At 38.0% G+C, this 24,711-nt stretch overlaps 2 protein-coding genes across 3 annotated transcripts in view; one reads left to right on the top strand and one right to left on the bottom strand.

The window, feature by feature from the left end:
* Positions 1-9,002, bottom strand: part of DCAF6 (DDB1 and CUL4 associated factor 6) — a 63,250-nt gene extending 54,248 nt beyond the window's left edge. The window contains exons 1-2 of one of the 2 annotated variants that reach the window (XM_063305533.1): positions 8,776-9,002; positions 571-632 (exon numbers count right to left, since the gene is read on the bottom strand). In XM_063305533.1, the coding sequence (XP_063161603.1) occupies positions 571-632; positions 8,776-8,869 (156 nt within the window). In that variant the 5' untranslated portion in view covers positions 8,870-9,002. The remainder of the gene's footprint in view (positions 1-570; positions 633-8,775) is intronic. The other variant, XM_063305534.1, reaches the window with a different exon arrangement.
* Positions 9,003-9,628: 626 nt separating this feature from the next.
* MPC2 (mitochondrial pyruvate carrier 2) lies at positions 9,629-24,436 on the top strand. The gene is made up of 5 exons (XM_063305532.1): positions 9,629-9,860; positions 19,469-19,509; positions 21,122-21,206; positions 22,672-22,783; positions 24,225-24,436. The coding sequence occupies exons 1-5, from the start codon at positions 9,755-9,757 to the stop codon at positions 24,268-24,270; spliced, it is 390 nt and encodes a 129-aa protein (XP_063161602.1). The 5' UTR covers positions 9,629-9,754; the 3' UTR covers positions 24,271-24,436.
* The last annotated feature ends 275 nt before the right edge of the window (positions 24,437-24,711 follow it).

The raw sequence follows: 24,711 nt of genomic DNA, 5'->3' as shown, positions 1-24,711 counted from the left end.
AGGAGAGAACAAAGAAAAGTCCTTTGATTGGGAGCTCATGGCTGCTCAGATAATACTGGATATAGCCCACTATATTGTACTGCTGTATTATTGTGTTGCTGATTTTGTTGATTTTACAGATTAATAACTTTGAGCACCCATTCCACTAGAAAAGTGATTTAGAATATTTTGTTTAACAATAGTACCAGAATAAATGATAGCATTTTATTGCAACTTAGAGGTTTTCTTTTATTAAAGATTTTAAAATGCAATTATATTTTAAACCATGGATTTTAAAATGTTCATATCCAAACAAAGCCTTTCTTTCACAATATTGAATTGTTTGCAAGATCTTATTAAATTATTAAATTAACACAAGGTGCATCCTACTTTGCTTGCCCATTTGAGCAACAGACACTATTAAATAAATAAATAAATAAAATCCTTTACTCTTGAGATCTCTGGCTGCTCTACAAATCTGCCCCTCATATTCATATCTGGAGGGAGGTTTCAAGGGTATAATCACTTAACAATTTTAAATGATAATTTTAAAAGTGTTCAAAAATTTAAAAGTAACAAGAAATCACTTACACAGCCATCATGCACATTCAACGTTGCTTCAAGTTTTAACCTTTGGATAAATTCTCTTCTCCCTGGGAAAAAAAAATAGTGGAAGATTAATTGACATATCTTAGTATTTACAAAGACCATCTGAAAAACTGCATGCCCCTCAATTTATTTGTGGCAGTATTGCATTGCATGTATACCCAAAATTCTTAAAGGACAACCTGGACATTTTTTAAAGGTTATGGGATTTGATTTCCTGGGCAATGGGTAAGATTTTTCCAGCCCAACCAGCCAAGCAGGCACAGATTTATCCAACAAGCAATTAGTCAGAAAAAATCATAGTGTACCATTACACAATCAGTACAAAGTCAAAGGCAAAACACAGCTGCCCCCAAACTTGAGTAGATTTCCCCACTTGCCCTCAGCACTTCGAAGTTTACTGTGATGACCTTTCCTTGAGGAATAGTACATCCCAACATGCCCTGCTCCCTTCTCTTGTATTATCTGCAAGGACAAAAATGAATACTTCCAGAAAAGTGAATTGTTTTTGTTTTAATCAAAACATCAGCTGCAATGATAATCAACTAGCTATTGTGAAAACTCTACTCTTTAAAACACAATACTAACTGCTGAGTATCAAGAACTCCAGATATATATTTTTCTCTGAAATATGTTCTTTCAAATGCCTGTATTGTAGGTGTGAGTATGTATGTGTTCATCTTTAAAAAAGAAAATGATACTCTCCAATCCAATAATATGTATATATTCAGACTGTATGTACTGTTCACTTAGGCAGGAGATCAGCAAAGGAAATGATATGAACACAGGTCAAGATATTTATTTAATAGGTAAGATGGGTTAAAAGTCAATCCTCACATATATATCAGTATCAGATTTTAGAGGTTTTATTCCATGAATTTATACAAATTAATTATGGATTAGGGCAATACTGTCTTCAGTTTCTATTTATAGAGGAAATTGAAAACAGTATTGCCCTAATCCATAATAGATAGATAGATAGATAGATAGATAGATGGATGGATGGATGGATGGATGGATGGAGACAGATTCCCTTTAAACATATATATTCTCATCGCATATATGGTATATATTATTTATTATGATTTTAGCAACAACTGATTAACATTAATAATTTTATCAGATGAGTAATTTAAAGATACAGTCATTGTATATAGAGGAATTGCCAATACCCAGCACACCCTCACTTCCACAAATGCAAGTCAAATGTCACATTCTATTTTAAGCACATTGTTGCGATCACTGACCAAAACATTTCATTGCTAGAGCTGACCCAGAACATTTCAGGTCTGCCAAGGGGAAACTTTTGATTTTTGAACCCCAGGGATTTAATACATACAGAAAGAAATCTACCTGCTGTCTTGCTGGCAGAACATATAACTGACCTATACGTGCTTGCACAGACAGAAGATAGCTACGGAAGTACAAATCAGTTCATAACTGAAGTGTTTCAGTTTTATATAACTCAGTACAAAAGCTTCCATAATATATGTTTTTGTACATAATTTCTGAATAATTGTACTACAAAATCCAGGAATGTGGAATGCAAAACATAACTATGTTCCAATGTAAATTACATCAATTTATTTTAAAATGCAGACCATGAAAGAATTTTCAAGATCCCTTGTTATATCAACATCTGGTTCTTAACAGATCAGAGAAGCCTTACTGGTTAACTTCTAACATTCTCCAAGTTTTCATTGTTTATACATCACTATGTAAAGATGATTTTATCTATTAAAGATGGCATATTACTCCTTTCTTTTCCTACCTCCAGAAATATAGCTTAGGTGTAATTAGTATTATTACCAGTAAAGCTGATTTTTATGCGGATATCTATGGTTATTTAGATGCTAGTTCTAATGATAGTTTTAAATGTTATTGGCTATTTGGGTTATGGAGGCTCTATATTTTATTGTGATCTTATTAGACTACATCTAGTTATTGGTGCATGGAAAATAAAACTGTAACTAGTAAACTATTATTACTGCTGGATATAACCCTCCACATCATTTTTTCAGTATTTCCCTCCAACACCACTGTTTTAAAGATACTAATTCTAAATTTTGCATATTTTTCTCCTACAACTATTGCAACTAATTAACTTGTTATTTATCCTCTGAAATTGATTCTATTCCTCATTTTGTTTCATTGAACAATTGATTCTGGAGCTAAAACAACGAGTTTCAGATCAAAGTACATCACAATTTGTTGGCATAAGTATAGTATACCCCACAAAATAATGTGACTCCAGTTGCTGAATTTGTTAATTTATTCATTATAGTGAATCATTATGTAATGTTCTATTCATTAAAGAGCAGCTGTGCTCAACCAAAAATATTCCATAGAAAATTCATATTTTAGGAGGAAGCTATATTGGCAACTGACAATTCTGACACTGTTTCCTTGACTGACAAAATTACTAAACTTCAACTATTCTATCACTATTTTTAAAAGCTTAACATAAATTAATCAATTTTAAAGTAATTCTTACCATCTATTTAATTTTAATGGTTGAGATGCATTTTACTGTCATATGAGTACTACATTATTATGTAAGGAAAAGCAGTTTTGTCTATAGCAATCTTGCAGTCTTTATTGGACTTTTAAACATACCACACAGCCAAATGAGTACACAGCTAAATATAACCCTTCCCGCTTAGTCAATGATAATGTTACACATACTTGAATGTTCAACTGAAGTAAACAGTATTAGAGCAACAGACTAGATTTAAAATATTAACTTGCAAGTGGAAACAATATTTCCACTATATAAGAAATGCAGTGTGCTCACATAACTTTTAAATTTTCTTGAAATATACTTATTTCCCATGTTTCATGTTATTTACAAAACAATTGCGTAAGCTCAAGAGATCAGTATTTTTATAGTAAGCAAATTATAAACCCAAGGACTTATATTAAAGTCCTCACTAAAGTATGACTCTCACAATACAACACTCACTTGATTGAATTTCTTTCGCATATATTAAAAAAAATCCTTCTATGTAGAAAATTAATGTCAAGGATAAAGGGGTTTTTTTTGTTAAGCAGGAGGAGCATTCAGTTACAGGACCCAATAGTGGTACAGCCATTCAGGGGTTTACTAACTGAGAACTAGCCTGAGTAATTCTCTCTACATGCACAGTCATCAATCAGATTATCTCTCTCTCAGATCAGAACTTTCATTCACCTTTCTGCACCTTTTCACATTGTTCGTCATTGCATACAGAGTTAAAATTATACACCCATATGACCTGAAAAATGCAATCTGTGTTTTGTATTTTAAAATGCAGCTGGACTGTTTTGACTTTCTGCAGATCCTTGCAACTGTCCCAACATGGAGAAAAGCAGAGGCAAGATGTATCTTGTGTTTCAAGGGAAAGGTGTAATTCCCAGAGATATTCCCAGTGCTTTAAATATATTTCGTTTCTGATCGTAAGATCTGAGTTGGCATTTAAAGCTCAGTCAGTCAATGGATAACTGATCCTAGAGGTTGTAACGAAAAGCTATATCCATAAGCAAACTCTATTTAATCTGTTAGGACTCCCCAGAGGGTATTTTGCCCAGAAGATATGTAAAAAGATAACTTCCCTTCAGTGTACAACACAGGTTTTTTTCCCCCTTCTTTCACAAGGGCCTAGTCAGTTGCAAATTGTAAGGCTGTTGTTGAATGATGTTTTGAACTCTCCTCTTAGGAAGATGAAACACTGGTACATGGTATTCCCTGCCTGGAATTTAAACAGATTTAAAAGAATCTGGATAGTTTGGCATGGTATTATATTTTATATATTTCAAATTTTGTCACCAACCATCTCACTTGAAAGACTTTCAATTGAAATATTACTGGATAAAGTTTTTATATATAAATGCCAGATACTCCTTTTATTTTGATTAATGAAAATGACTAAATTATTTATCAAACAAAAACAATTACTGAAACCCTAAACGATATTCTGATATACCTTGTTGTCTATTAACCTCACATGACGTGTTTGCAGATGTGAGAAAGCAAAAATGTATTACAGAGTCTAGTCAAATCCCAAGTGCGCTGAACAAATAGTAGTGTCATCCAGTAAGAAATGCAATGTTTAGCAAAGACCTCTCAGAGGACCTATACACTTTTTCAAACTGCATTGGAGAGCTACTTTCAAACTAATGCTATAAAATTAAAAAGGAATTCTGTGACTATAAACCTGTATCAAATACTGAAATATTGCCATGAAATTAAAATTCTGATTATAATGGTAGGTACGCTTTGGTTATTCTTAAAAATGTATTTTAATTAGTTCCTTATGTTTTTATAAAGCCACTTTCTCAGCAAAAGCATATTTACATATTCTCTTAAATTAGTTCATTCATGCTGATCCAGAATCAACAACTGAATTTTTTAAAAAAATACTCTCTACGTCAAACTTGCATATATAGATGGGTTCATGTTATCTGTTGAACCTGGTCACTCAAATATATTAAAAATGTGCTACATATAGTGTGTATGTCTCTCTCTCTCTCTCAACTTTGAAGTATTTTGGTACCAATCATGTTCAATAAAGACTACATATATACTGACTGGAATCATTTATTATTCCAAACTTTATATCCATTTCTTAATCTGCTTTGATATCTGCTTCTTTTTAAATATTTATATACCACTATTGAACTGTTACAGTTTACATTTTAAGAGAAACACTGACTACATTTAATACTTGCTCCTTATGACTTCAAAATATTACTCTGCAATCATGTCAGTTTAAAAGCAATTTAGAACTAATTTGCAAGCTTTAACAGCACGGTAAACAATACTAAAAGTACACTGCTATATATACCCAGTTTTATCTCAAGAAACCTGATGCATCTTCATCTTTCTATTAGTTATAAATAAATAAAAAAGTTTAACTGCTTACCAGAGATTATTGCAACACAAGAAAAACAATCTCTGCTTTCCTATGAGAGTGTATTCTTAGTTTTTTACCTGATGTTTGAGAGCACGCACAAATGTTGCATGGTTTTGCAGCTAAACAGGTGGTTCATATGTGTCAGTAGAAAGAAGATGCCATTTTTATGTTTTAATATATTGTTGTTACTGTATATATTTTACTTCATACTTTTTTTCATCTGTGTATGTTCTTACTGTAAACCACTTTAAGTGCTTTTCTGATTAGAAAAGTGGCACATAAATCAAAACAATAAATCAAATTAAGAATGCTTGGGTTGGGTGGATGGAGCAGTCCTGATGAAAATCGGTGGGAAGTCCCTGGGTCAGCATGTCTCTAACTGCTTTCTTGATACCTTTTCAATCTACCTTTGGTCATACCTGTTTACTGAAACAACTTTTTCTCCACTTATTTGTTCTGCCATCCCTTTAGAGAAATATTAGAGGGTCATTCATAAAATACAACAGAAAAAACTAACCTAAAATAGCTAAAATCTTAAGCAATAAAGCAGCAGCAAACTTGTTCCAATCACAAAATGCCTCATATACAGCCACCAACTATTTTCAAGCTGTAAATCTAATTGCTAGGTTAATTTGCACACACTGAAAACAAGTATTTTTCTTTTAAATTCTAAATATACTGCATCACATAGTCCACTTAAAACAAAATTAAATGTTTCAAAACTGCATTCATCTCAGCTAATTTATCTAATAGCACTTGTCAGCAAACATACTTTCCCACTATCTACTCTATAGAGAAAGTCTGAGGTTTACTTAAAAAAACACAGAGGAATGGTAGGAGCAAGAGAGCTTATTAGTTTTCATTAATATTATTAAAATTTATATGCAGCCTGACACCCAACAACTCTGGGTGGTTATAGGGTCTGGGTGGTTACAGGGTCTCACTACTATAACTGAAAACAATAACTACAGTCCTATGAAACTAGCTAATATATCTGTATCTTTAGAATTTGAAGTTCTTTGGAATAAAGGCCAATTTATTCCAATGTAAACAAGTCCATATCTGGCATGTCTTAGCTTATTTCTTTGTAACAATATGGGAAGAATTCCAAGAGGAGTTGGAAAACCATTGCTTAGTCTTAGATACAGCATTTCTAACTAAGGTGACTGAAATATGATCACCTGGACCCACTGGAAATGGATCTTGGGGAGAGAGCGGTCTGCTAGTTTATTAAATTACATATACACACAGACATTACTCAATTTCTTTCAAGGTAAGCAATATTTTACAAAGTGCAGAAAAGGAGAAAGAAATAGCAAGCTAAAATAATTAAAGAGGTAAGAGAAAAGAAAAAAATGGATATAGTTAAATGGGGATCTTACACCCAACAAATCTACAAAAGAGTTCTCATGTTAAACTTACTCATACCCAAATTCAGCTACAATATTCGAACAATAAGCATGCTATGGTCCTTCCAAAATATTACATAATGCTATCACTCCCTGTAATTAAAATGGGAAAGTGATGAGATTATTCTTCAAATGAACTTGAAAATTATCAAAATGCATTCACATTTTAATGCAAGAAAAAATTAGTATTTGGAGCAATAACACAACTGTGCCTCTTTTCCTGTCCATCTTTTCTTTTTCTAGAGTTGGCTTTTGTTTTCTTCTTCCATTTAGTCATTTATCTCTTTTAATATCCATTGTTGTTGATATTACTGTGCCATAATAATTCCAACCAATTATATACATAAATTTTGACATATTTAATCATGTACTGATGGCAATGAGCTTGTAATTCTGCACAATATTAAGTGACATAATTCACATGGAAGAGGAGAAATCACTACCTGATGATTTTTTTAAAAAATCAACTTTACTAGCAAATCAACTTCCAGGAGAATAAGCCACAAGACTGTGGCTTTAACAGAGCTCTAGATCAGTTCTGACAGATGTGATTAATACATTTGGAGGAGGATGCCATGGGAGAACAGTCTGTTAGTGAAAATCAGAAGTCTGCATCTTTTGTGAGGCTCACTAAACTTATACCTTTTAATAAAATTTCCACACTCCTGATTTTTTGAAATAGGATATTCATTTTTATCATAGTAGGCACACTAAAATTCAGGAGGAATCAGATGTACACCTGGATGTAGACAGGTAAGTCAGGAGTACCAATCTATGTAATCACATTTTTTTCTACCAAATATCAGTCTTCTAATAAATTATATTCTATCTAAAGTTTTAATATATCCACAGCAAAAACACTAGATTTTAATATATCCACAGCAAAACCACACAGGAATCATTCACAATCTCCTTCCATACTGGGCAGTTTTAAAAACAAAAAAAAAGTTATTAGCTGAAAAAATAATTTAATATGGCTACCACCCACAAATTGACTAAAAGTAGTGTTTTTCTTACAAACAGAAGTTTTAGAAAGTCGGTAACCACACACTGAAAATACAGAAAATTTAATGACACGAATATGGTTTGTCCTCTGTAATAAAATTAAAAATAACAGTGATTTGATTTCACTGCCCAACACATTTAAAGTCCACTGTAGATTGGCTCAACTTAGGTAAAAATGCATCTATTTTGCATATAAATGAAGTTGCTACCATATTTTTTTATGAGTGATTATTTTGGAATGATTTATACTACATCTTTGAAAAAAAATTCCAAGTCTCTGAAAGCCAGAGCCTCATAACGTTTGAGTTAAATGTTTCCAAGGGTTAAGTACATCCTGAGCTTGTTTAGCTCATGCTAATAGAAAGCAGCGAACGACACTAAGCCCGGTTGATTTCTCTTTGCTAGTTCTTGAAAAGACCTCTTAGGGCAGCGGATGGGGAAGGAAGAGGGGACCCATAATTCAGTCGCTACTTGATTAAATTGAACTCAGTTCAATTAATTTAGAACTGCTCCATGACCAAGTGCAACATGTGCCGAAGGCTAGGAAATTAAAAGCAGCCCGAAAAAACTGCAAGTCAGCGTTTCGCGTTCGGAAGATACGGTTTTCTTTCCCAAGAAAACTTGCTATGGGTAAGGGGTATTGAGGGAGCTAGAGCGGTCGAGGTTTTCTAGCCGTTTTTACCAACCACCCTGGGTGTCCGTTCGCCTTCTCCCCGCTTCGGCATTCAAACGCACCCCACGGCGCTGCCCTGAGGAGGGGTTCACGATCAGAAAAGACGCCCCACTACGATGCTCTCGACGGCTTCGGCGCACGGGGGATCGACACAGGGCCGCCGCTGTCCCAGCGCCCCCGACCCCGCCCTCCTCCTCTTCTCTTTCCTCACCTAGATACCGTCTCCGCAGCAGGCCGGGATCCTCCAGGCCCAAAGTCCGTTTCTTCACATCCCACAGGAGGTGGGTGCAGCAGTCCCGGGACATGGCACCGCGCGCTTGGCCAGGCGGATGGGATCTGCCACCGCTGGCGCCAGCGACATCAGTCGCTGCCACTTACTGAGGGCCACCCCTCCCCCGCCTTCACCATGGAGACCGCGAGCGCGCGTTGCGCGCGCGTAACCACCGCCGCCGCCGCCGCCACTCAACCCCGTCGCCTCTTTGGAAGGCAGCCACAGCAACACAAGCTCCTCCCCCATCCCGCCCCCAGGCACGGAACGGCTCACTGGAGACATCGCGAGAGTTCAAGCGGGGGCACAGGAATAGCAATTTGCAGCTGCCGTATTTTGTTCTGGCTTTCTGGATGGAGTTCAAGCTAACCGCCAGCCGCTTGAAAGGCCTCATCCTTCTTCTCTCACGCGGTCGGTACACTGAACGCTCAAAGGTGTACACAAGCCAAGACGAGTTAAAGGGCAGTGGCAAAGTCAGGGTCGACCCTGGCTAGCTTTTGAAAACAAGCTCATCGTTCGTGAATAAGGCTAAAGAAGCATCCTAGGTCGACATTATTTCCGGAGCCCGTGGTCCATAATAGAAAATAATTGTTGCTTCATTCGTCATTGCTTAGCGCTCGCTTTACGATCGTCATAAAAAGCCGACAAGAATTGACTCGCTAATGTTAACGACACTAGAGAGAAAGCCGGTGGTGTCAATAGGACTAGCTGTCCAATAGCGTGAAGGTCAGCTGTTAAGTCGCGCCCCTTCTTCCAGCAGCAAATCAGAGCGAAGCAAACCGGGCTCGTCCTACCACCGGCTTATGTCCGTGGGGCGGGCTCTGGTTTTGCTCAGGCCGTGTGAGGAGGAGAAGGACGGCAGGTCGAGCGTCGTCGTCGCTGAATTAGGGGCTTCAGTTGCCGCTGTCACCGCACGCACAGGATGGCGGCTGCCATGGCGGGTTTTCGTGCTTCTTACCACCGTTTCTTAGACAAGATCGAGCTTATGTTGCCGCCCCGGCTGCGCCCTGTGTATAACCATCCGGCAGGTACTGGAAGAAAAGAGGGAGGGGAGAGAAAGGAAAGAGCCGGCAATTTAGTACTGTAGGTAATCCGTGTAAGTGTGTGAGGGAGAGTGAATGTGAAAAGAAAAAGTAAGGTCCTGGAGACGTCCATTTGAAGAAGGCCTATCTGTTAACAGCCGTCCAGAAACAGCTTTCCAGGAAATACAGTTGGCACTGTAGCGGTGAGAAAGTTCTACTTCCGTTACATTTGGATACGCTTTGCCCTCCTATTGCAGGGTTTATCAGAGGATCTAAATGTGATGTGTCAAATATCCGGCTACTTTCTGAGGATCTCAAGTTCAAGCCCACTTTACCATGAAAATCATCAAGTGACCTTGGGCCAGGTACTGTCAGTGCTATCCTGAACTCTGTAATGAAAGGCAGGATATAAATAAAGAAATAACAAAGAAATATACAGGCCTAGTGCATGAGTGATGGTAAAATGGATGTGGCATTAAATTTTTCCAAGAAATTCTGCAAAATATTCACCTCTCCTCTTGTCTGGAAGACAGAGTTTGCAAACAGCTAGACCAGCCTTCCCAGGCTACTGCCCTTTGAATGTTTTAGGATTAGAATTCCAGACAGCTATCTACATCCCAGCTACATGAGTGGACCACCATATAAACTGAATAAATAAGTTCTAGGAGTTGTACTCCAAAATCATTTGATAGGCATTAAGTTGGGGAAAGCTGTAAAATGTCTGGATAGGGCAAGAGTCACAATCAATATGATTTTTCAGTGTCCTTTCTACAACTTCAGTGGCAGGAGGGAAATATCCTGTAACCTCCTTCCCCATCCTTTATTAACCCCCTTTCCCCTCACAAAAAAAAAGATGTTGAAGTTCCAATACATTTTATCTTACAGATTTTGTATGATTTAAAAGTATGTCACCTACTTCTTCATCCTTTGCTTTTAGTAGTACAATCATCAAGGAATTAAGAAAGACTATATAAAAATGTAAAGTCTATTTGTCTTCCTTGACATAGATGCTTCAGATAGAGGATCTGTTATCTTTATTGCTAGCAATAAAGAGCAAATTAAGGCATCTAAATGGAAAGTCAAATTGTCATACAGGCAAAGAACAAGCTGCAGTGCTATTAAAAATATAGGGTATGTGTCTTGAATTGCTGCTACTCAAAGTTCCCTGGGGAAGGAATGCTATTAGTTAAGCTGTAGCAGAAAGTTGCTAGGCCAGAAAAGATCAGTGCCAAGCTCTTGTCCTGTTCAGAAGTCCTAACTGGTGTGCTTGCCCCATAGTAGCATGGTTGATGTCAGGACCTTATAAGAAATACTGACAATGGCTTATGTTCCTTATTATTTTGAAGGAAAAGTTGCAAGGGAAAAAAACCCCTCTTCAACCTATATTTAACATAACAGTTGCTAGGCACATCCATTATGCAGCTACTTTTATCTTAGGGGTTGCTGCAAATAAATAAACCCAGAGCTTTTCTTTCCTGGTGTTCTTGTCATGTTCACAGTTCTAAAATGCTGAGATACTGCAATAACAACAACTGTATTATTAATTAAAGGGATGCCTTTTCCCAGCTTTGGTTGATACAGGAGTTGTGGCCCTACCTGGAGTATGAGGACCTTGTAACAGTTATTCATGCCCCCATCACCATTTACTTGGACCACTTTAATGTGTTTTACATGAGGCTGCCTTTGAAAACCATTGAGAAATTTGAATTTGTCTCAAATGCAATGGCATGGTTGTTGACAGGTACTCGTCAGCACAAACACCTATGCTCTGGCCCTGTGCTATTTTGCTTTGGGCTTCTAAGAGCAAGTCAAACTGCTGTTTTTTACCTTTAAAGGCTATATGGCTTGAAAATGGAGTACTTGTAAGACTGCCTTCTCCAGCCAGTTTTATCCAACCTGACTTGTATGTCCTGGGAGAACCTGTTTGTGGTTCCCAGTTCCATGAGGTAAGAATGGTGGAGGCTTGCAAGGAGTGTGTGTGTGTGTGTGTGTGTGTGTATCTGCCCTTTGGAATCTTCAGTCAGAGTGCATACTGTTGACTTTCAGTAAATTACAACAAAGAGAGTTATTTCAAAGAGCTTTCAGGCATGAATTGATGCCATCATTGAATGATTGGTTTATGTGTAATTAGGGATTGGTTAATTTTTATTTCTGTAGTTAGACTGTAGACATTTTATTGCATTTTATAGGCATATTATAAACTACCAAGCACTAATTCCTCATCTCTTGTTGATATCACATTAGGCTGTATTTCTAGCTTAATCCCCTTTGGATTTATTCACTGGAGGAAAGGGAATCTGGTATATGTAACAATAATTACAAAATTATATAAAAACAAACTTATTTCATTTTTTTATAAGAAATTAGCTTCAGTATCTCTTCAGTGTACTGTTTCAGGTCAGTCATAGCTGGGGTGCATAAGAAGAGAAAAATTACTAACAAGATCCTTTCCCAATCACTTGTGAATTGTATTTGAATATAAGGAGAGCTGTGCCTATTTCATTTAGCAATCTGTCCTATTGTGGCTCAACCAGTCTTTGGAAAACTCACAAAAAGAGCAAGAGTACGATAGCACCTTACCATTTTTCTTTCTCAGCAACTGGTTTTGAAAGGGAAGCTGATGCTGGTGATAGAGATGGTACATAACCATCATAACTAAAAACCATTATTTGCCTTATTCCCAAACTTTATAGTTTTCCTTCTTCAACCTGTTGATTACTTTGGTTGTTATTTCAGTAGCTGTTCTACCTCTATCTTAATATATCTGAAATGTGATGAACACTATATTCAGTATTCCAAGTGTAGCCAGTTGCACCATACATTTGTATAAATGCATTATATTACTAGCAGTTGTATTGAATTACTGCTTTTCTCAACAGCTACACAGCGAATCATTGTTTTTGTTGGGTTACAGTACAGCATCAAGATACTGTTCAGACACAGTCTTCTTAGTGTCAGTTTCTGTTCAGTTTTAAACATATTTTCAAAGTCCATGCCCCGTGAACCTGGAACAGTCAGTCTGATGGCCTAATTTGATATATCATGACATTTCCCCTAGATTAGAACATAACCTGCAATAATGGAGAGAAATCCTTTTACTTCAGGCTTGTGAAACATTATTTGCAGTTAACATTTCCATTTCTTATTCTAGAAGTTCCTTGCACTCTTCACAACATTAAAAGTTCTTGTTTGTAGTGAATCCTTTTATTCATGATGGTTGCCATGCAGTGAAAAGTGTTGGCAGTAGAAAACCATTAGTTGCTGTTTTCTGTGTGTTTATTGTAAAGCTTCTCTGAATAGAAAACTCTTTAGAACATCTCTAAGGCATCAAAAACAACTAACCCTGCTAGAAAATAATTTATAACTTGTAGCAATTCTTAAGTGTATTTAGAAAGAATGAGTCTTATAAAACAACTATTCGTTCAAAGTTGCATTCATAATTATCTGGATCAGGGCAGACAGAATATAGCTACGCTTCTATCAATATATTCTGATCTAAATTGAAGTAAATTAAGGATTTTCCATTTTTAATAATTAACCATGCCAAAACAAAAACCTGAAATTAAACAAGTGAGGAAAGAAATAAGAGCACAGTGTAATAAAAGTTGTGGGAGGCAATTTGTGTGTTTATTTGTTTAGTCGCTTCCGGCTCTTCGTGACTTCATGGATCAGCCCACGCCAGAACTTCCTGTCAGTCATCAACACCCCCGGCTCCCCCAGGGGCGAGTCCGTCACCTCTAGAATATCATCCATCCACCTTGCCCTTGGTCAGCCCCTCTTCCTTTTGCCCTCCACTCTCCCTAGCATCAGCATCTTCTCCAGGGTGTCCTGTCTTCTCATTATGTGGCCAAAGTATTTCAGTTTTGCCTTTAATATCATTCCCTCAAGTGAGCAGTCTGGCTTTATTTCCTGGAGGATGGACTGGTTTGATCTTCTTGCAGTCCAAGGCACTCTCAGAATTTACCTCCAACACCCCAGTTCCAAAGCATCGATCTTCCTTCTCTCAGCCTTCCTTATGGTCCAGCTCTCGCAGCCATATGTTACTACGGGGAACACCATTGCTTTAACTATGCGGACCTTTGTTGTCAGTGTGATGTCTCTGCTCTTAACTATTTTATCGAGGTTTGTCATTCCTCTTCTCCCAAGCATTAAGCGTCTTCTGATTTCCTGACTGCAGTCAGCATCTGCAGTAATCTTCGCACCCAGAAATACAAAGTCTTTCACTGCTTCTACATTTTCTCCCTCTATTTGCCAGTTATCAATCAAGCTGGTTGCCATAATCTTGGTTTTTTTGAGGTTTAGCTGCAAGCCAGCTTTTGCACTTTCTTCTTTCACCTTCATCATAAGGCTCCTCAGTTCCTCTTCGCTTTCAGCCATCAAAGTGGTATCATCTGCATATCTGAGATTGTTAATGTTTCTTCCAGCAATTTTAACTCCAGCCTTGGATTCCACAAGCCCAGCATGTCGCATGATGTGTTCTGCATACAAGTTGAATAGGTAGGGGGAGAGTATACAGCCCTGCCATACTCCTTTCCCAATCTTAAACCAGTCCGTTGTTCCATGGTCTGTTCTTACTATTGCTACTTGGTCGTTATACAGATTCTTCAGGAGGCATACAAGATGACTTGGTATCCCCATACCACTAAGAACTTGCCACAATTTGTTATGGTCCACACAGTCAAAGGCTTTAGAATAGTCAATAAGACAGAAATAGATGTTTTTCTGAAACTCCCTGGCTTTTTCCATTATCCAGCGGATATTGGCAATTTGGTCCCTAGTTCCTCTGCCTTTTCTAAACCCAGCTTGTGCATCTGGCAATTCTCGCTCCATGAATTGCTGGAGTCTACCTTGCAGGATCTTGAGCATTACCTTACTGGCATGTGAAATGAGTGCCACTGTTCGATAGTTTGAACATTCTTAAGTGTTTCCCTTTTTTGGTATGGGGATATAAGTTGATTTTTTCCAGTCTGATGGCCATTCTTGTGTTTTCCAAATTTGCTGGCATATAGCATGCATTACCTTGACAGCATCATCTTGCAAGATTTTGAACTGTTCAGCTGGGATGCCGTCGTCTCCTGCTGCCTTGTTATTAGCAATGCTTCTTAAGGCCTATTCAACCTCACTCTTCAGGATGTCTTGCTCTAGCTCACTGACCACACCGTCAAAGCTATCCCCGATATTGTTATCCTTCCTATACAGGTCTTCTGCATATTCTTGCCACCTTTTCTTGATCTCTTCTTCTGTTAGGTCCTTGCCATCTTTGTTTCTGAACATACCCATTTTTGCCTGGAATTTATCTGTGATGTTTCTAATGTTCTGGAAGAGGTCTCTTGTCCTTCCTATTCTATTGTCTTCTTCCACTTCCGCGCATTGCTTGTTTAAAAATAATTCCTTATCTCTTCTGGCTATCCTCTGGAATTTTGCATTTAATTGGGCATATCTCCCCCTATCACTGTTGCCTTTTGCTTTCCTTCTTTCTTGGGCTCCTTCTAGTGTCTCAGCAGACAGCCATTTTGCCTTCTTGGTTTTCTCTTTCTTTGGAATGTATTTTGTTGCCGCCTCCTGAACAATGTTGCGAACTTCTGTCCATAGTTCTTCCAGGACCCTATCTACTAAGTCCAGTCCCTTAAATCGATTCTTCACCTCCACTGCATATTCCTTAGGAATATTAGTGAGCTCATATCTAGCTGATCTGTGGGTCTTCTCTAATCTCTTTAGTCTGATCCTAAATTGTGCAAGAAGAAGTTCGTGATCGGAACTACAGTCAGCTCCAGGTCTTGTTTTTACCGACTATAGATGTCCGCCACCTTTGGCCTGCAAAGGATGTAGTCAATCTGATTTTGGTGTTGTCCATCTGGTGAAGTCCGTGTATAAAGCCGTCTCTTAGGTAGTTGGAATAGAGTGTTTGTTATGCAGAGTGAATTGTCTTGGCAAAATTCTATCAGCCTATGTCCTGCTTCATTTTGTTCTCCCAGGCCATGCTTACCTGTAATTCCAGGTGTCATTTGGCTGCCCACCTTAGCATTCCAGTCTCCCGTGATGAAAACAACATCTCTTTTAGGCGTGTTGTCCAGTAGGTGCTGAAGATCCTCATAGAACTGCTCTACTTCAGCTTCTTCAGCATCTGTGGTTGGGGCGTATATTTGGATCACTGTGATGTTAGATGGCTTGCCCTGAATTCAAATTGAGATCATTCTGTCATTTTTTGGATTGTATCCAAGCACTGCTTTAGCCACTTTACTATTAATTATGAAGGCTACTCCATTTCTTCTGTGGTCCTCTTGTCCACAGTAGTAGATCTGGTGGTCATTTGATGTGAAGTGGCCCATTCCAGTCCATTTCAGTTCACTGACACCCAAAATGTCTACCTTTAATCTTGACAGCTCACCAATAACCACATCCAATTTGCCCTGGCTCATAGATCTTACATTCCAGGTTCCAATGGTGTGTTGATCCTTAGAACATCGGATTTGCCGTTCACCACCAGCACCGTCGGCCGCTAGCCATCCTTTCGGCTTTGAGCTAGCTGTGTCATCACATCTGGGGCTAGTTGAACTCATCCTCTGTTCCTCCCCAGTAGCATTTTGACCATCTTCCGACCTGGGGGTCTCATCTTCTGATGGTATACCGACATATATCTGGTTGTACTGATCCATTTAATTTTCACGGCAAGAATACTGGGGTGGGTTGCCATTACCTTCCCCAGGGATCACATTTAGTCTGACCTCTCTGTCATGACCTTCCCGTCTTGGGTGGCCCTTCACGGTTTAGCTCATGGCATCACTGAGGTGCTCAAGCTCCAGCACCACGACAAGGTAACGATCCTTTGCTGAAGTTTGTACTGAATTTGTACTGAAAATTTGTTCTGAAAACCAAATCCTGTACTGGACATGTGCTCAGAGGCACATTTCTCTTTATTCCATATTCACCTTAAAGGTAAAGGTAAAGGTTTCCCTTGACGTAAAGTCCAGTCGTGTCCGACTCTAGGGGGCGGTGCTCATCTCCGTTTCTAAGCCTTAGAGCCGGCGTTGTCATAGACACTTCCGGGTCATGTGGCCAGCATGACGACATGGAACGTCGTTACCTTCCCGCCGAAGCGGTACCTATTGATCTACTCACATTTGCATGTTTTCGAACTGCTAGGTGAGCAGGAGCTGGGACTAGCAACAGGAGCTCACCCCGCCGCGCGGTTTCGAACCGCCGACCTTCCGATCGGCAGCTCAGGGGTTTAACCCGCAGCGCCACCGCGTCTCTTTATTCTATATTCACCTTACTAAATCACTATTTTACAACTTTTCCTCATGTTGTTGGTTCTTTAGTTTCTTGTGAAAAGTAAAGTCTAAAATCTGACAAAGCCTGATGTGCTTTATGTAACTACCTGACTCAACAGTCTTTATTTAGCCTATATAACTTCATTCTACAATAATTTCTATAACCTTTATATCTCATCTATATCCTTCAAGAGCCTCATGATTACAAAACATGTTTCTATTATTCATGTAGGGACATACTCATGTTTGCCATGAGTTGTTCATTGAGGATATTTCTTGGGTTCAGTAGAGCTTTGTTATCTTCTCTGTCCCTGCACCTACTAGTGAATATAAAAAATACATCTCAGCAACTAGATGTTAGTAGTTTTCCGAAGAAAAGATTTAGTTAGAATAGTGTACACTGCAGTATTAACTTTGGTTTACAAGATAGTTATCAAATACTTCCCTAGAATGATGTGAAATATTACCTATGCAGAATACCTTTAAGATAACAGAAAATTAGAGTGTTTTTTAAAAATGCACTATTCAGAGATACAGTAAATGCGCTATGACATTACTGAACTTAGTGCTTTCCAAATGTGCTGGATAACAACTTCCAGAATTCGTGGTGCGCCCTAGCTATGGCCATGCTAAGTTGAAATGCTAGAAGGTAAAGCACTAGGAAGAGAAAAATTAACCCATGTCAAAAGAGAGGCCACCTGATGCCTGCTAAGTAGTTTGGATTTCAACATTCGTCAACTCCAGAAAGCATGTAAAAGACTGAAATAGTCTAAAACACTAGAGTATGCTGTTTTGCTCATATTGTCCTTAGGTCCTTGGACATTCATGAACAATATGTCTGAAAACCTACTTTCTACTTATTTCTAAATAGTAGCTGGACTTAGAATCTTTCTGGTCACAAGAATATGGGCCTGGCAGCAAAGATTAACTGCATTTTTCTAGCTGAAAGAGAGGTGAAGATCAGTTCTTGTCCCTTGAAATCCTCCAAACTGGAATTGGTTTGAGGTATTCTCAGTGTGATCCAGCCCTGAAATAGATCTGCTACATCCAGAATGCTTATATCTATTTCTTCTGGAAAATGCTAAACTCACTGCCCAGTATGGCATGGTCCAGAGGAAATAGAACAGTTTTGTAGAATGGTTCAATACATTTTATACATCCATAACTACTTACTTAGAGTTAATACGGGCTTTTTCTGGTATAGGTGTATGCAAGGATGTCGCTGAAAGTCACTCTCTGAGTGAGATGGGCGGTGACTAAATTTGATATATCAATAAATACATAAATGAAAGGCAGTTCTCCTTACAGCACCTGGCATTTCAAAAAAGGAACCCATTTATTACAAAACATTCATCCATCCCTTGGATTAATTTTAGGAGATATTCAACCATCATTTTCAGATAAATTATTTCCAGTGAGCAATATTGTACTCTGGGTTTTTTTCACTTCACAGACAGCCACAATCTCCATGGGATAACAAAAGAAAATGAAGATGTAAGAGCAGCTTGAACAAGTTTAGTGTTAGAAAACAGAAGAAACTATAAACTTCTATGACCTAGGAGAAAAGCAGCTATATGAATCCATTTTAAATACTTTACCGTACCAAATATTGGAGGCTGCAGTGTTTGAGTGAATCCAATGGCATCCAATAGAAAAGGGGAATTTCCATTGTGTGAGTAGAAGTCTACGCCCCACCACCCTTCCCCGGCATGGCTGAGAGAGAGTGACTGGCCCAAGCTCACCCAGCTGGCTTTGTGCTTAAGGCAGGACTAGAACTCCTGGTCTCCCAGTTTCTAGCCTGGTGCCTTAATTACTACACCAGACTGGCTCTCTGAAGTCTACTTATGTTAATTTTTCTGTGTGTTCTTGTCGCACCAATTCTGATGACTCAAAGCACTTCTGATAGTTCTATCCCCTATTCACATACTAGTTAACTACACTTAAGGTTAATATCAGGGTAGGAGATTATTTATTTATTTGTATTCACTTATTTATTGGTATACTGCTGACTACCAGAGTCAAGTGTTTGCTGTTAAGCATTTACCATAAAGAAATGTTTCTATGTAAGTACAAATTATTGTTCACTGGAATTATTTTCTGCAAATAAAATCTGCATTTTCTTCACTTATTTTGGAAAAATGTCTTTTTTGTCATCATCACAATTCTTTTTTCCAGCAACCTGGATATTCTTTGTGAATTGCAATATCTGATAAACTATTACACATAGGTTTTACTCAGAGAAATTTAATCATAACTTGTTTCTTTCCTGGCTTGCAGATCAAAAATGTTTTATTGCAATGAATTTAATAGCTTTATGGAACTAACTAAAGTTTTCTCTTCCAGGTCCCAAAACAGTGTTTTTTTGGGCACCTGTTATGAAATGGGTAAGTTGGTTTGGTGGTTCATTCAAAATATATATAATTCAAAATATATATAATTCTAGTGTTTTCTGTGTTAAATGGGCCAGTTATATATTTTAACTGTAACTAAAAATCTTTGGATTACTGGAAAGTCTCCCAGTAGACAAGCACTTTCTTCTGCGTAACCAAAGACTACATTAACCCAATCTTTGAGAAAAAGTTCCTCATTGTGTGAAATATCATCTGAGAACTTAGCGGAAATAATGTATTGGTTGGTATCTCTACCAGTCTTCAGATGCAATGGAATTCCCCCAAAAGTCTATATTAAAAATACCTTTTTTTTAGTCATATAGCCAGACTAAAGGAAAGCACTATAGATCACTTATGTTAGAACCTAATGGCCCTATTAGGGCAATATGGCTGACCCAGTAATCCCATCTCTCATACAATTTACTCATCTTTATGTGCTAGCAGCACACAATCTGAAACATCTGAGATGGTTGCTTACGGTCCTCTCAGCCACTGCAGAGGAGGTTGTGAAGCTGTCACTTCCCTTCCTACTTTCTGGCCCATTGGAATAGGGGAATCTACAATGTCATGATTGGGGTCAGGACCATCATGGACAGTTTGGGAGAGGCATATCCACCACCAGTCATTTTTCATGCCCCTTCCCCCCTTGGGACCATAGAAGCAGGTTGAAAACTGAAATGACAGAAGTGACCGAGCCTCTATAGAATATTAATCACTGGCATTGGAAGGAACAGTTAATCTGTAAAAAAAATGTTTTTCATGACACGTGTATGTGGGGATATAGATTAAATTCAGCCCCAGACAGAACTGGTTTTATTTGATACCAGCAAGTTAATGCTAATCCATTGGATTAATATGGAATCATGTACCACTCAAATGCTAGTTTTCTCATTGACCCAACTTTCAACTCAAAATGCACTGGAACGTGTAATTCCAGCTATCTAAATGCCGTACATGAAATTAAATTATTTCAAACTGAATAGTATAGACCAGTGGTTCTCTAACATTTTCGTCTCAGGACCCCTTTAGGTAAAGGTAAAGGTAAAGGTTTCCCTTGACATTAAGTCCAGTCATGTCCGACTCTAGGGGGCGGTGCTCATCTCCGTTTCAAAGCCGAAGAGCCGGCGTTTGTCCGTGGACATTTCCGTGGTCATATGGCCAGCATGACTAAACGGAACGCTGTTACCTGCCCGCCAAAGCAGTACCTATTAATCTACTCACATTGGCATGTTTTCGAACTTCTAGGTTGGCAGGAGCTTGGACTAGCAATGGGAGCTCACCCCGTCACGTGGATTCGAACCGCCAACCTTCCGATCAGCAAGCTCGGGTTTAACCCACAGCGCCACTGCGTCCCTTTACATTCTTAAAAATGATAGAATACCCCAGATAACTTTGGTTTATTTGAGTTATATCTATCAATATGTACTGCTTTAGAAATTAAAACTGAGAAATTTAAAAATATTTATTTATTTGACTTCAGGGACAAGGGAAAGGGTCCCTAGACCATACTTTGAGAATCACATGTATAAACCATAGTACTTTGGTATTCACTAAAAAATGAAGATACTTCTACTGTCACACTAAATTAAGCTATTCCGTATTGCAGGGTTTGGTATGTGCTGGAATGGCTGATATGACTAGGCCAGCTGAAAAACTCAGCACTTCACAGTCTGCTGTCCTAATGGCTACAGGTATGTATGTACTCATTTTGTAATTATCTAGTATAGAGAAAAAATGCTAAAATCATCAACTCTGTTAGAATACCAAGACAAAACTGAACTGACAGTTTATTTCATGAAAGTTTTTCAAGCCACATGCTTGAAATATAAAATTTTAGAAATGCATATATAATTACTAACTTTGCCTGGCTGTCTAAGAGGAACACCTAAAAACATGTTTGAGCCAGAAGTACATTAGTGTAGAAATTTTGCTTAGGTTGTACAGGTAGTCCTCGTTTAGCAACCACAATTGGGATTGGCAACTCAGTCGCCAAGTGATGCAGTTGCTATATGGGAAATCACATGACCACAATTGTGCTTATGATTTTACTGCAGCTTTCTTTTTTCCCCACTCCCCCACCCTTTGGAATGCTCACCCAGCACTGGGATAATTAGCAAGAAGGGAATTAATGTTTGTATTTACATTCACTGGAGAGGTAAGGATTACAAGAGAGTAAGCAGGCACACAGTGGGGAATACACATTGAAAGAAGTGCACTAGCACCAGAAGCCCCAAGCACGCTTGGGGATGGGAGCCGCAAGTGCGCTAGGCAAACAGCCAGTATATTCCCCCCTGTATGCCTGCTTACTCTCTTGTAATCTCTTGCTCTCCAATTTCTCCGCTTTGCAAGGAGGGAAAAAAAGAAAAAAACGGTCAGGCACAGGGCAATACATACTGACTGTAACGGTGATCATGTGACTGAGGGACACTGCGAAGGTCGTAAATGCACTTTGGTTATTTTTTCATCACCTTTGTAACTTTGAACAGTCATTGCCTGAGGCAGTTGGTAAGCGAAGTCTACCTGTATATAAATTGTTGAGTTTCAGCAGAGATGTAAACAATATTGCTAAATTCTGTTTTGAAAATTAAACTGACTGTAGTTTGTACATTGATGTAAAAGTGTGACATACTGGTTTATATACATGATTTTTCATCTTTTGCTTAGTTTTAAAGTTTCAGATTCTCTTCCCCAAACAGCACAGTTATTTTGCCAATTGGGTAACTACAGACAGTGAATTTCTGAGTTATAGGATACAGGTTTCAAACATTAGTTCCTCTGTTGCATTTCATGCTAGTAAAAGTGTGAGCCAAAACTGTATACTTGATTGCAGGTTCATTGCTGGATAGCAGAACTCATCAATAACATGAGTTTTTTTAATGTGCCATTTAAACAAATGCTTCTCTTATGCTAGACTTGCAAAGCAACTGATAAAACCAGAAGAAGATTAGGATACTGGTTCTAAATGATGCAATCTTTCATTCAGCTAGCGGGGAAATAGTAGCAATCCTGTAATTACTGAATTAACTTGGAGAGAGAGTAGACTGAAATGGAAAAAGTTTGAAGTTCCCTAATAGGTTTTGATAAAATCTGAGAATGAAACGGCAATCATTATTATTAAATTGGTAATAAATCTGTATTTTCTTTCTAATTCAACAGGCCTTATCTGGTCAAGGTATTCTCTAGTAATTATTCCTAAAAACTGGGGTCTGTTTACTGTTAATTTCTTCGTTGGCTGTGCTGGTGGCTCTCAGCTGTACCGCATATGGAGGTAGGTAATTAAGAAGGATTTTTGCCAATGCTATTGTTGAATTCTGAAAGTTGTAGTTCTAACACATTTAAAAATAAGGAAGGCTATATTAAAGGACCAGAAAAGAAAAAAATGGGAGTCCCCCAACCAATTTTTCTCATGTTCATGTCTAGCCCTACTCCCAACTATTATTATAGGAAGTTGGAGTTGGTCAGTACTAGAAATGTGTAAAAAGTAATTCGTGTTTTTTCAAAAGACAAAAACAAAATTGTGCAGTAAGGGACACAAGCATTATTTCTGATTGTGCAGTCTCCTGGTCTACTTAGTTCAGCTCATCTGCTATGTTCCCTACAGTGGCAGCTGTATCTACAGGATAGGATTACGTGGTCCCTTTAGCAGGCCAATCTTTGAAAGCCTGCTATAACAGTCTTTATCTAATAGAAGCAATTTTTCTTAGGGTGCCAGTACATAGTACTTCAGTTATCTAAATTTATTTAAACCCATTGTTTCCCTTGTATAATGCAAATTGATGACTTGTTAGCAGCTATTTTGATCCTCTTCGCCTTGAACATTGCCCATCTTAAACATAAAAGTCCTTGGGAAAATGCTGACCTGGTTCTTCTGCTGGTCACTCTCTTATAAATATAATCACATACAGTATGTGTTACTCATATTCTGTTTAGTAACATAGTACTATCAAAGCAGGTGGCAATAGCTAGACAATTTTGATAGATCTTGAAAAAGCTAAATAGGATTTGACCTCTTTTGTATTTGGATAAGTGACCACCAGGAGATCTCAGGGCTATAGACTACATTGAGATGTCAAAAAAACATCTCAGTAGAATGCAGTGGGAAACCACTTATTTTGAGACTTAATCTTGCTAAACGTGCTACACTGTAATATAAGTTTCTACTTTGCCAAATATGTTGGTATTTGAAGTTACATATTAATTATTATTTATATCAGGCTTAAGTGATATAAATAATTTCAGGTTGTGCAGTTGTTGTTTTCAAATAACTACGATATGGAGCTGAACTTTCCTAACAAGATATGCTACTAGAAAGAACCATGTATGTGCACGAATGAAACATGCCAACTACTTTGATTTAAAATAGGGCCTACCAGATCTGAGCAGCAAAAATTCATACACGTACAAGATGCCAGCAGATACAAAAGCTTTCCTGCCATCTAGTCGTTGTCCAGATTTTTGCAGTCCAGATCTGGTAGCCCTCTTTAAACAGAATGTGTGATTAAATCTGTCTCTTGAATTAAATTACAAGCAAATTAAAATCAATGCAGTTTAGCTATAGGGTTTACTATATATCATCCATGTTTTTAAAGAACTGACAGGAAAAACAATATAGCAAATAAAGATTTAATTTCTAATTTAATGCAGTCTTTTTTTTCTTCTCCAGAACATGTTGGCAATAGTAAATAACTTGTATTCTCTTTTTCTGACAGGTATAACCAACAGTTAAAAGCCAAGGAGCTGGAAAAGCAGCAGTAGAAATTCTTGTTGATTTCTTCAAATCTCAATGTAAACTACTTCCTAAGGGACCTGGTTTTAATCCTGTTAATTGCCCAGTGTGGATTTTTACTAAAAGTGGTAGAGCATGTTTTTCAATAAAGTTAGAAAGCAGCCTGTTCACATTTCAATAAACTCTTTAATTAGCTCCAAGTCTCTTCTTAAACCCAAACACAACCAGTGCAAGTATTTTTAAGGACAGAAGCAAGATGACTTTTCAGGCTGTGCAGAAAGCTGAATTTGAAGAGGAAAAGGTGATTCAGGGTACTCAGGGCCTCTCATACCATACCTTTCAGCGGCAACTTAAATATATGTCTTTTCCAGGCTCATGTGGCTGCCACTTCACAATCAGAAAAAGACAGATTTGGTTTCAGGAGGTACTGACATATGCATAGATGCCAAATAAAATTTTCTTCTTCAAAG

The sequence above is a fragment of the Candoia aspera genome, chromosome 5, assembly GCF_035149785.1.
Source record: "Candoia aspera isolate rCanAsp1 chromosome 5, rCanAsp1.hap2, whole genome shotgun sequence".
NCBI lineage: Eukaryota > Metazoa > Chordata > Lepidosauria > Squamata > Boidae > Candoia > Candoia aspera.
The sequence above is the reverse complement of the archived record's forward strand: the minus strand, read 5'-3'. Positions and strand labels throughout refer to the sequence as shown.